General features: G+C 40.1%; 1 protein-coding gene across 4 annotated transcripts in view; it reads right to left on the minus strand.

The window, feature by feature from the left end:
• LOC123516859 overlaps nt 1-12,500 on the minus strand; it is a 197,691-nt gene that overhangs the window by 15,689 nt on the left and 169,502 nt on the right. For 2 of the 4 annotated variants that reach the window (XM_045276560.1, XM_045276562.1), the window contains exons 2-3: nt 2,647-2,861; nt 1,049-1,081 (exon numbers count right to left, since the gene is read on the minus strand). In XM_045276560.1, the coding sequence (XP_045132495.1) occupies nt 1,049-1,081; nt 2,647-2,861 (248 nt within the window). The remainder of the gene's footprint in view (nt 1-1,048; nt 1,082-2,646; nt 2,862-12,500) is intronic. The other 2 variants (XM_045276561.1, XM_045276563.1) reach the window with 1 other exon arrangement.

Here is a 12,500-nt window from a genome sequence, read left to right on the forward strand (position 1 = left end):
ACGAATGGATTAACGTGTAAATGAGTGAGTAGATGTCTGTCTCTTTCATGAGTAACACCGGATGACAAGGCTGGAAGCAGGAGTAAGAGAAAACAGAGAGAAAATGAGGAATATATTGCTTCCTGGAACCTCCTACCACACCCTTACTAGGAAGAAGAGGAGGAAGAAGAGGAGGAGGAGGAGAAGAAGGAGAAGAAGGAGAAGAAGAAGGAGAAAGACACGACACTCATACGTTATACATGAGGACACGTCTAGAAAAGGACAATAAATGGAAATAAAAGAGACAGAGACGGCAAGGAATGAGAGACTGCTGGAAGGAAGGGGGGTCATCACAAGCATGCTAGAAGAGAGGTAGATCAGCAGAACCTCTATTTTTTTGGGTCTTTTCGCAACACAAAGCAGCACACAACTATAACACACACACACACACACACACACACACACACACACACACACACACAGAGAGAGAGAGAGAGAGAGAGAGAGAGAGAGAGAGAGAGAGAGAGAGAGAGAGAGAGAGAGAGAGAGAGAGAGAGAGAGAGAGAGAGAGAGAGAGAGAGAGAGAGAGAGAGAGAGAGAGAGAGAGAGAGAGAGAGAGAGAGAGAGAGAGAGAGAGAGAGAGAGAGAGAGAGAGAGAGAGAGAGAGAGAGAGAGAGAGAGAGAGAGAGAGAGAGAGAGAGAGAGAGTAAGCAGGTTGGTCAAAGAAAGAAGACATAATAATATACATAAGGACGATCGTTTATCAAGGTGAAGGCGTGAGTGGGAGGTAAAGGACGAGGGAAGTGGATGGATGGATGGTGGGTGGTGGGCATTCATGGGAAAAAGAAAAAAAAAACATCCACGAAAAAAAGAGGGTCTCAGTAGTGGATCAGGCACATAAAATAAAATAAACAGTAAAACAAATCAGTAAATCAAATAAGCACTTCTAGTAATAATAAGAATCATAATAATCATAATAATAACAATAATAATCATAATAATGGATTTCCAGGCTCGGATGCAGCAAGACTATAGGTGATAACTGAGTACCTCTTCCTTTCCATCTTACCGTCCCGTGCTCCGACCTCACTGAAAGTTTGGTCTGCAAGGAGAGAAGATGATGAGTGAAGGAAAAGGGGCGGGACGAGGTGGTGAGGGAGGATGGACGGAAATACTTCATGGAAGAAAAAAAGGAAAATAAAAGAAGGAAGGAAGGACAGTGAAAAGGAAGGACAAAATAGAAAGAGTTAAATGAAAAGTATATATATATATATATATATATATATATATATATATATATATATATATATATATATATATATATATATATATATATATATATATATATATATATATATATATATATATATATATATATATATATATATATATATATATATATATATATATATATGCGCGTAAAATCTTCATCCACACAGATATAAGATAGATAGATAGATAGATAGATAGAGAGAGAGAGAGAGAGAGAGAGAGAGAGAGAGAGAGAGAGAGAGAGAGAGAGAGAGAGAGAGAGAGAGAGAGAGAGAGAGAGAGAGAGAGAGAGAGAGAGAGAGAGAGAGAGAGAGAGAGAGAGAGAGAGAGAGAGAGAGAGAGAGAGAGAGAGAGAGAGAGAGAGAGAGAGAGAGAGAGAGAGAGAGAGAGAGAGAGAGAGAGAGAGAGAGAGAGAGAGAGAGAGAGAGAGAGAGAGAGAGAGAGAGAGAGAGAGAGAGAGAGAGAGAGAGAGAGTGTGTGTTACAAGGCAGAGGTTCAAGATCCGGGAACCATGGGGAGTCTTTTGACAGACCAAAAAAAAAAAAAGTAAGAGTCTGAAATACACCAGGAGCTTCACAATAATGTAAAGGAAGATCTCAGGTTTTTACAACTTGTATTTTTCGATTAATTCTTGGCGGCCTCACCACATTCATCTACCACATTCATATACTGCAAGAACCAAAAGCCATGTAGATCACGAAGACCATCCTTTCTATATATGTCAGGAGGCCACAGGAGAGAGAAAAAAAAAACTGGAGCTCCCCACCCCCAAAATACACACACACACACACACACACACACACACACACACACACACACACACACACACACACACACACACACACACACATTTTTTTTTTCTCTCTCTCTCGTCTGTTCCTCAATTTTCTTGCTATCTCTGTCTTTTGAAGATGTATGTATGTGAGAGAGAGAGAGAGAGAGAGAGAGAGAGAGAGAGAGAGAGAGAGAGAGAGAGAGAGAGAGAGAGAGAGAGAGAGAGAGAGAGAGAGAGAGAGAGAGAGAGAGAGAGAGAGAGAGAGAGAGAGAGAGAGAGAGAGAGAGAGAGAGAGAGAGAGAGAGAGAGAGAGAGAGAGAGAGAGAGAGAGAGAGAGAGAGAGAGAGAGAGAGAGAGAGAGAGAGAGAGAGAGAGAGAGAGAGAGAGAGAGAGAGAGAGAGAGAGAGAGAGAGAGAGAGAGAGAGAGAGAGAGAGAGAGAGAGAGAGAGAGAGAGAGAGAGAGAGAGAGAGAGAGAGAGAGAGAGAGAGAATGTACCTTTACAATACTTCATTAGTCATTATTCTAATAGTTTTTGACCGGGGAATTCATGACAAAACACACACACACAAACACAAACACAAACACACACACACACACACATACACACACACACACACACCTGCTTGAGAACGACGGTGTAGATGTGAGTGTAGAAGGCAGCCATGAGTACCCCTGGAAAGACGATGGTGCCGAAGTAGATGAACACCAGGTAGTTGTAACTCATCACCTTCACGAAGTAGCACACCTGGTTGTACTCGTTCTTAGTGTTGTACCAGCCCATCACAGGCAGCAGACCCACCAACGTGCCCGCCACCCAGCACATGAGGATGATGCCTGAGGAGCAGAGAAAGGGGGAGAAAAGTGGAGTTAGTATCTTGAATTATAACCATCACACTGTAAAGGAAAATTGCAAGAGACAAACAGCTCTATACAAAAACAAAAGATCAATAAAAGTAAATAGGAAAATAAAAGAGAGAGGGAGGAAAATGGAGTTAGTATCTTCAATTATAACCATCACACTGTGAAGGGAAATTGCAAGAGACAAACAGCTCTATACGAAAACAAATGATAAATAAAAATAAATAAATAAGTAGATAAAAGAGGCAAGGAAAGAGAGCTAGAGCTAAATAAAGATAAAAACGTAAGAAAATGGCATGAAATCCTTAATATTTGCAAGCATACGCATGTTTCTGTACAAAAGAGAAGGAGAAAAAAATAAGAGTAATACCTGGGTAATAGAATGAGAGAAGATGGAGAGCTAGAGTTAAATTAAGAGCACGAGAATATAATTAGTAATGCAAGAAGGCAACAGGTCTAAATAGAGTAGTACCCGTGTAAAAGAAATATGATACCTGAACGATGACAAGAGGAAGGAAAAAAAAATAGATAATACTGAAGTGAAAACAGGAAGACGCAAGAAAATATTAAATAAACACATCAAATTGCGTGTGTGTGTGTGTGTGTGTGTGTGTGTGTGTGTGTGTGTGTGTGTGTGTGTGTGTGTGTGTGTGTGTGTGTGTGTGCGCGCGCGTTATTCAATCTCAAAACACCGCACTGACTACGAAGATAACCGCGAGAAAGTCTACGGTTAGCGCTTGCCATGTTTCACTTACTCCACGGATAACATGAGCCGCCTTTCAGCTGCTGGTACTCATTCAGCGAGGTACTGATTACCTATTGTTTGTTACCGTTGTTACTGTTGTTGTTGTTGTTGTTGTTGTTGTTGATTGTGTTGGTGGTGGTGGTGGTAGTAATAGCAGCAGTAGTTGTTATGGTTTTTATTATAAGTATTATCATTATTATTATTATTATTATTATTATTATTATTATTATTATTATTATTATGATTATTGCTGTTGTTATTATTGCTGTTGTTGTTGTTGTTGTTGTTGTTGTTGCTGTTTTTGTTATTGTTACATACTATTATTATTATTATCATCATCATAATTATCATTGTCATTTTAATCATTATTGTCATTATCATCATTGCTATTATCATTATCACGACCATTAAAATCACCACTGCCACTACCATCAACCCCATTATCATAATCATTAGTACCAAATTTCCAAAAAAAAAACGTCGGATATTTGTGGCTATTTTGTCACGAAAATACATAAATCCTTAAACAAAATCCGTATAAAGTAAAGATAATTCACCGGTGAAATTTCAAGTTAATTAAGCCGCAGTAAAGGAAATGATTTTTATGTAAATGCAGTTTGTGGAAAATAGACCATTTGTGGCGTCCAGATTGGGCATTTTATGAAATTGAATATCTCTCACAACTTTTGGAATTTATGATTAGCAAAACGGTGAAAAGGAAGTGATGAAGGAGGAGGAAGAGCGAGAGAGGAGGAGGAGGAGGAGGAGGAGGAGGAGGAGGAGGAGGAGGAGGAGGAGAGAAGGAGAAGGAGAAAAAGGAGGAGGAGGAGGAGGAGGAGGAGAAGGAGGAGAAGGAGGAAGATTAGCATAAAGAAAAACAAACTATAACACACCTTTTAGTTCTTGCAGAGTTGTGTGAGGAAACAGTACTATCTAATATACAGTAAGAGAGAAAGGATAGCTTATAGGAAGGTTAAAAAGAGAAGGAGAAGGAGGAGAAGAAGAAGGAGAAGGAGAAGGAGAAGGAAAAAGATGATGGAGAAGTAGAAAAAACAGAAGAAAAATACAGAAAAAAAACATGCGGAAGACAACACTGAAAAGACACGCAAGAAAAAATACAAGGCAACGTGAATGTATGACGCGAGGAAAAGATGGAGAGAGGAAGAGAGGCGACAGGAAGAAGACAATAATGAGACGTGGAAAGCAAAGCGGAAGGAGGAAGGCAGAGTGAGGAAGAGAGGGGCGACCCATTAGCTGAAGGCAAGGCTGTGGTAAATGTTTCCAGACAAAAGGGTGAGGCAGGGTGGTGATGGAGAGAGGGGGAGGTAGAGTAAATGGAGCAGGGTGGTGAGTGGGCTTGGAGGAGGGCGGGTAAGATTATGAGGGGGATGGGTAGGGTGATGAGGAGTAAGGGGGGAGGCAGGTAGGGTGGTGATGGGGTGTGGTGGGCCAGGTAGGATGGTGTGAAGCGTGATGGATAACAGTCAGAGAGAGAGATGAAACATTTTACATACACAGAAAATCATACACGTGTCACTTATATTGAATTTCCTCTCTTTTCTCACCAGCTGTCGTCCATTTCTTCACATCTCCATCTACCTTCATTAATCTCCCATTCATTTAATTTCCCCAACCGCTTCCCAACCACTCACTCCATCTTTTTTGTGGTGAGATAAAAAATTCTGCAAAAAAAAAAAAACGATGATATGAACCTCTTTTGAGAATTGCTTCAGTACTAGAGTGGTAGATTAATGGAACGGACTTAATAATTACGATGTTATTGCTGACTCATTAGAAAGCTTTAAGAAATATTACAAATTTATAAAAAGAAAGAAGTGTTTTCATACAAAGACTTCGAAGTGTGAGCGCTTCATGAAACATATTGTCTTTCTTTTCCTTATTCTTTGTGTTTAGTGGCTGAGGCAATATTGTTGATGAGAGAGAGAGAGAGAGAGAGAGAGAGAGAGAGAGAGAGAGAGAGAGAGAGAGAGAGAGAGAGAGAGAGAGAGAGAGAGAGAGAGAGAGAGAGAGAGAGAGAGAGAGAGAGAGAGAGAGAGAGAGAGAGAGAGAGAGAGAGAGAGAGAGAGAGAGAGAGAGAGAGAGAGAGAGAGAGAGAGAGAGAGAGAGAGAGAGAGAGAGAGAGAGAGAGAGAGAGAGAGAGAGAGAGAGAGAGAGAGAGAGAGAGAGAGAGAGAGAGAGAGAGAGAGAGAGAGAGAGAGAGAGAGAGAGAGAGAGAGAGAGAGAGAGAGAGAGAGAGAGAGAGAGAGAGAGAGAGAGAGAGAGAGAGAGAGAGAGAGAGAGAGAGAGAGAGAGAGAGAGAGAGAGAGAGAGAGAGAGAGAGAGAGAGAGAGAGAGAGAGAGAGAGAGAGAGAGAGAGAGAGAGAGAGAGAGAGAGAGAGAGAGAGAGAGAGAGAGAGAGAGAGAGAGAGAGAGAGAGAGAGAGAGAGAGAGAGAGAGAGAGAGAGAGAGAGAGAGAGAGAGAGAGAGAGAGAGAGAGAGAGAGAGAGAGAGAGAGAGAGAGAGAGAGAGAGAGAGAGAGAGAGAGAGAGAGAGAGAGAGAGAGAGAGAGAGAGAGAGAGAGAGGAGATTAATGTCAGAGTGCAATAATCTCAGACCGTACTTAATCTCTCCTCCACCTAGCTAACTTCCACCTCCACTGATTAGATGGGAGGGAGGGAGGGAGGAACGGAGGGACGGAGGGAGGGAGGGAGGGAGTGAGGGAGGAAAGGGAAGGAAGGAGACAGGAATAGGATGATTGAGAGAGGGAATAATGGAGAGAGAGTGAAAGAAGGAATATGATGATCTGTGAAGCAAATTAACTAAGGAGGAGGAATACAAAGGAATACAAAGAAAAGCCAAATAGCAATAGTCCTCTTGGTCCTTTCGAGGCTGTTTGGTAACTACTTCTAACTAGCTACAGGGAAGAGAGACAGGGACGCACAGGAGGAGGAGGAGGAGGAGAAGGAGGAGGAGGAGGAAGGGATGAAAAGGCCGAGAGATAAGATAATGAAGAGAAACGAATATAGAAACGAGAAAGAAACATGACAATGAAGAAGAGAAAGAAGAGGTGCAGAGATAAAGGTAGCCAGCAAGGGGGATGATGAAGAAGAGAAAGTATAGAAACAAGAATGAGAACTGACAATGAAAGAAAATTGTAAAAATAAATAAACACCAGAAAAAAAAATCATTAATCTCATGTCACTTGCACTTTGGTTGATTAGAATAAACGAACACTGATTCCACATTAATAGTTTCCACGTATTCTAGAAAATATTATCGTTATTGAACAAGTGGGGAAAAAATAGATAGATAGATAGAGAGAGAGAGAGAGAGAGAGAGAGAGAGAGAGAGAGAGAGAGAGAGAGAGAGAGAGAGAGAGAGAGAGAGAGAGAGAGAGAGAGAGAGAGAGAGAGAGAGAGAGAGAGAGAGAGAGAGAGAGAGAGAGAGAGAGAGAGAGAGAGAGAGAGAGAGAGAGAGAGAGAGAGAGAGAGAGAGAGAGAGAGAGAGAGAGAGAGAGAGAGAGAGAGAGAGAGAGAGAGAGAGAGAGAGAGAGAGAGAGAGAGAGAGAGAGAGAGAGAGAGAGAGAGAGAGAGAGAGAGAGAGAGAGAGAGAGAGAATTGTTGACAATCTTCTGAGTTTCTATTTCTTCTTTTTAATTTTTCAGTAGTTGTTATATATCTTCAGAACACACACACACACACACACACACACACACACACACACACACACACACACACACACACACACACACACACACACACACACACACACACACACACACACGGCAACATCCATAATGAAGATAGAAAAGTCAGTCTTCGGTGGGAATATATCTGTTTTGGTAACATTAAGAAGGTATATCAATTTCTTCCCTACGATTTTTTTCACCAAATCAAGAAAGAAGGAACGGACGAAGACAACGAATGAGAGAGAGCTTTATTCACGTGGACGTGGCGTAACGTGAAGGCAAGGAAAAAGAAAAAAAAAGGGAGATCTGTGTAGGATAGCATGTTGAAAAAAAATAGTGCAATGAAAGAGAGAGAGAGAGAGAGAGAGAGATGAGAGAGAGAGAGAGAGAGAGAGAGAGAGAGAGAGAGAGAGAGAGAGAGAGAGAGAGAGAGAGAGAGAGAGAGAGAGAGAGAGAGAGAGAGAGAGAGAGAGAGAGAGAGAGAGAGAGAGAGAGAGAGAGAGAGAGAGAGAGAGAGAGACGGGGAATAAATGAGCAGAATAGAGACAACGATTTAATATTTGTAACTAAACACCAGAAAATGTAGAAAATAAAAGAGAAAGATATGCAAGAAAGGAAACAAAAAATGAAAAATTGCAACCAAAGAAGGAAGAAAATCAATGAAATTTAAGGCAATTGTGACCAGTGCAGACGAATTGAGGGCAAAAATAGAGAAAGAAAGAGAAAGAGAGAAAAAAAATTACGCCAATCACAGACGACCAGGAAAATAAGAGGGAAAAAATGGAAAAAAAGCAAGTAAAGGAAAAAATATGAACCTGGAAATAATTTTGACGAAAGAGCAAAGGGGAACAAAATGAGGATGACTGGAGAAAATAAAGAAAGAATTATAAGAATAGAGAAGGATGAGACAAGGAATAGAAAAATAGAGTAGGCAGTGAAAAATAAATGGAAGCGATGAAAGAGTCAAAGAAAATGGAGGAAGATGAAATGAGAAGAGTGACAACGATAATAAATAAGAAGAAAATTTGATAGAAAGAATAAAAGAATATAGTCTGGCGTCTCTCAAGAATCAAATATATCACAGTGAGAAGTTTAGAAGAAAAGAAAAGATTGAAGAAAAAAATAATAAAAGATTAAACTGTTTGCATGGACACACATCAAAAATAAACAGAAAATGGAGTATTAATTGCTTGTCTAAATTACATAACTGTTACATAAACTCTAGCAAAATGTAAGAGCTTATCTATTTGTACCATTCTCATCGGATAGTCCCATACCAGTCTTCTCTTACTCTTTCCTAGTTCCATTACGTGGCATTTCTTGGCAATGAACTCTTATTTCTACTTCTTACTCTACTCGTAGATTTTGTTTTATATCTTCCTGCGGCATCAAACAATCTCTTGTGCTTTGATAACTTTTAGCAATTTTGCATCAACAACAGAGAGTCTACATTACCAACCAAACAATGAACAGAGTAAGTCAAACCACATAATGAAAGTGTTGGTGAGAAATTTCCGTAAACTGTCCCCTCAAGAAATAACGTGAAATGAGAGAAAAATGAGACGCCGTACAGAAACACAATGAAGGAACAGACCGTGGAATGGAGTAATAAGATTTAATTAAAGGGTTCGCCAAGGATATACCCTCTTATGACAGGAAGTAGGAAGGAAAAATACATGTACTGGAAGGTGGAAGCAGGAATATTCTTTTTGGTCATATTTCTTATCGATGGTGAGACAAAAGTGTGAAAAATCATGAAGCAAAAAGCAACGTTATACACTCTTAATGTGGAAACGTGACTCTTGCTATTTTTCTTTGCTTTGAGTATGATTTAAAATAAGACGAAAGGAGAAAGATAGATAAATAGATAGATACATAGATAGATAGATAGATAGATAGATAGAGAGAGAGAGAGAGAGAGAGAGAGAGAGAGAGAGAGAGAGAGAGAGAGAGAGAGAGAGAGAGAGAGAGAGAGAGAGAGAGAGAGAGAGAGAGACACGCAACGGTTAGAGACTTCCAGAAATGAGACGGAACAAACAAAGGATGGACAGATACATGCAGACACACAGACATACAAACAGACAGACAGAAAAAAATGACACACAGACAGACAGACAGGCAGACAAAGACAGAGATAGACAGACACACAAACGCACACACACACACACACACACACACACACACACACACACACACACACACACACACACACACACACACACACACACACACACACACACACACACACACACACACACACACACACACACACACAGATAGACGTGATTGTAACGGATGACGAAGGGAAAAAGATTAATCCAGTCCAGAAATGAAAAAAAATCAATTAACTTTGCGGAAACGGAAAAAAAAAATTGAAAAAGAAGGAAGAAAAAGAGAAAGATGAGAAGGAAAGAAGGGGCGGGGGAGGGGGAAGGTGATGGTGGTGGTGGTGGTGGTGGAGATGTCGGAAGTGATGAAATTACTACACAAAGAAAGAGGACGAGAAGGACAATACGGAGGAGGAGGAGGAGAAGGAGGAGGAGGAGGAGGAGGAGGAGAAGAAGAAGAAGAAGAAGAAGAAGAAGAAGAAGAAGAAGAAGAAGAAGAAGAAGAAGAAGAAGAAGAAGAAGAAGAAGAAGAAGAAGAAGAAGAAGAAGAAGAAGATCATGAACAACAACAACAACAACAACAACAACAACAAGAGAAAAGAAAAGGCTTACATGAATATCTAAAATAAATTCCACACTGCCACCAATAAACAAATCAAAACAAACAGCAAAAAAAGAAAAAGAAAAGAAAAAGAAAAAGAAAACGAAAAATAAATAGAAAAGAAACAAGTGAAGATTGAAATACTAGAAATAAAATTGACATAGTGGCAGAAAATATATGAAGCAAAGAAAAATAAATACACAAAATTAAAACAACACAACTCAACCACCATCACTATCACCACCACCACCACCACCACCACCACCACCAGGCGTCGACTCGTGATAATGAAGGAAACAGCAAACAAGGAACCCCAATTAACTAAAAGCAACCATATAAAAGCTGCCCACCAATCCTCCTCTTCTTCTTCCTCCTCCTCCTCCTCCTCCTCCTGCCATCTCTCTCGTCTGATCTATCCTTCTCTTCCTCTTCCGTCTTCTCTTTCCTCTTTTTCCTCTTCACATTCTTCCTTCTCCTCTTCTGTCTTCCCTCTCCTTTGTTCTTCCCTTTCTCTCAAGTCTTTTGTCTATATTTTTCTTCTTCCTCTTCCTTCTATTTCTGTTTTGTATAATTTTATTTGGTCTTTCCTTTCCTCTCCTTCTTTCTACTCTGGTCAATTTTGTGTATGTTTTTCCTTCTCCTTTTCCTTTTCCCCCTTTTCCTGCTTTTCCTCACTCTAACTTCATGACTTCCTTGTTTTTCACTCCAAAAATTTTCTCCTCTGTTTGTTTCCTCTATCTTTTCTTCCTGTCTATCTCTAACGCTTGTGTACCTTCCTTTTCCTTTTCCTCCTTTTCCTGCTTTTCCTCACTCTAACTTCATGACTTCCTTTTATTTTTCACTCCAAGGTTCCTCTCCTCTGTTTCCTGTACCTTCCCTTCCTGTCTATTCCTAACTCTCCCCTTTTCTCTCTGTCTCTCGCTCATATTCTGAAACACTTCCGCACCGCACCTTCACTATTTTTCAAAGGGCTCTAGTTGAAGTGATACGGATTTTTAAGGCTGTTTCTGTGATTCTAGTAACATTTTAACAAGTTTTTTGCATTATCAGCAGGACAAATACTCTTTAGAACTCGGCTAATCATCTCTGTGGTCTTTGAAAATAGTCGCAGTGAGAGATAGGATAGCGTTTCTGAATATAGCGCTCTTGTGTCTCTCACGTTCTGCCTCTCAAGATTATACTTTCTTACCCTTATTCGTGTCTACAGTGTCTTAGTCATAATGGTGCTAATGAAGAGAGTTAGCAGGAGGATGTAGCAGGGTAAAATAAAGACTAAATGCAATATACGTAATGAAATAATGGCATGCACAAAATACTTCAGATAAAAAAAAGAAAAAATAGAAAGCATTGACTGAGAAATATGTAAACTAAAGTGACCGAACCTTAAACAATCCTAAATGAACTTAATTTAATTTAACCTTAGTAATGAATGAGTGAGTGAATGAAGCTGGGAAGAGAAAAAAATATAAAGAAAAAAGGAAACAAAAGGAAAAATGAAAAGGAAGACCGTGAAGGAAGGAAATGAAAAAAAAAGAAACAAAAAAGAATAAAGAAAACAGTAACATTAATATAAGATAAAAAACAAGAAAGTATAAATAACGAAGAAGGAACGAACGAAAAAAAAAAGAAAATAGAAATAAAAGCAAAAAAAAAAGAAAAGGAAAGAAGGAAAGAAAAAGAAAGAAATATTGAACGATCTCCGTAAAATCTCAATGGTGCAGAAGGAGGCGATGGCAGAATAAAATTGCAAAAATGCTGAGAATATCAAATGCATTCTTCAGGCAATGAAGTGAAACATACAACGTGATAGATGGCGGCAATGGTGGTGGTGGCGGAGATGGCGGCGGCGGTGGTGGTGGTGGTGGTGGTGGTGGTGGTGGTGGGTAAACTTGTGGGCGGGAAATAAGGCCCAGATGATGCACAAGTAAGCTAAAAATCTTCAATAATGGGCAGAGTAAAAATTGCAAGTTAAAGTTACGAAAGGGAAATTTCTGCATACAAAGGAGGAATTTTAGTAATATGAGGAAGATAGAGGAGGAGGAGGAGGAGGAGGAGGAGGAGGAGGAGGAGGGAGGAAAGAGGAGGATAAGGGACATAGATGAGGCTTGACTTGAAAATAAGGAGGAGGAGGAAGAGGAGATGATAAAGGGAAAAAAGGAAGAGAGGAGGAGGAGGAGGAGGAGGAGGAGGAGGAGGAGGAGGAGGAGGAGGAGGAAGAGGAGGAGGAGATGATAAAGGAAAAAGGAGGGAAAAGATTAAAAGAAAAGGAGAAAGAGAGAGAGAGAGAGAGAGAGAGAGAGAGAGAGAGAGAGAGAGAGAGAGAGAGAGAGAGAGAGAGAGAGAGAGAGAGAGAGAGAGAGAGAGAGAGAGAGAGAGAGAGAGAGAGAGAGAGAGAGAGAGATGGGGGAAGTAAGGAATAGATATGACGAAAACTGTAGGAGGAAAATAGACTAGAAGCACAATTTTCCACACA

Source organism: Portunus trituberculatus, chromosome 41, assembly GCF_017591435.1.
Source record: "Portunus trituberculatus isolate SZX2019 chromosome 41, ASM1759143v1, whole genome shotgun sequence".
NCBI classification, from domain to species: domain Eukaryota; kingdom Metazoa; phylum Arthropoda; class Malacostraca; order Decapoda; family Portunidae; genus Portunus; species Portunus trituberculatus.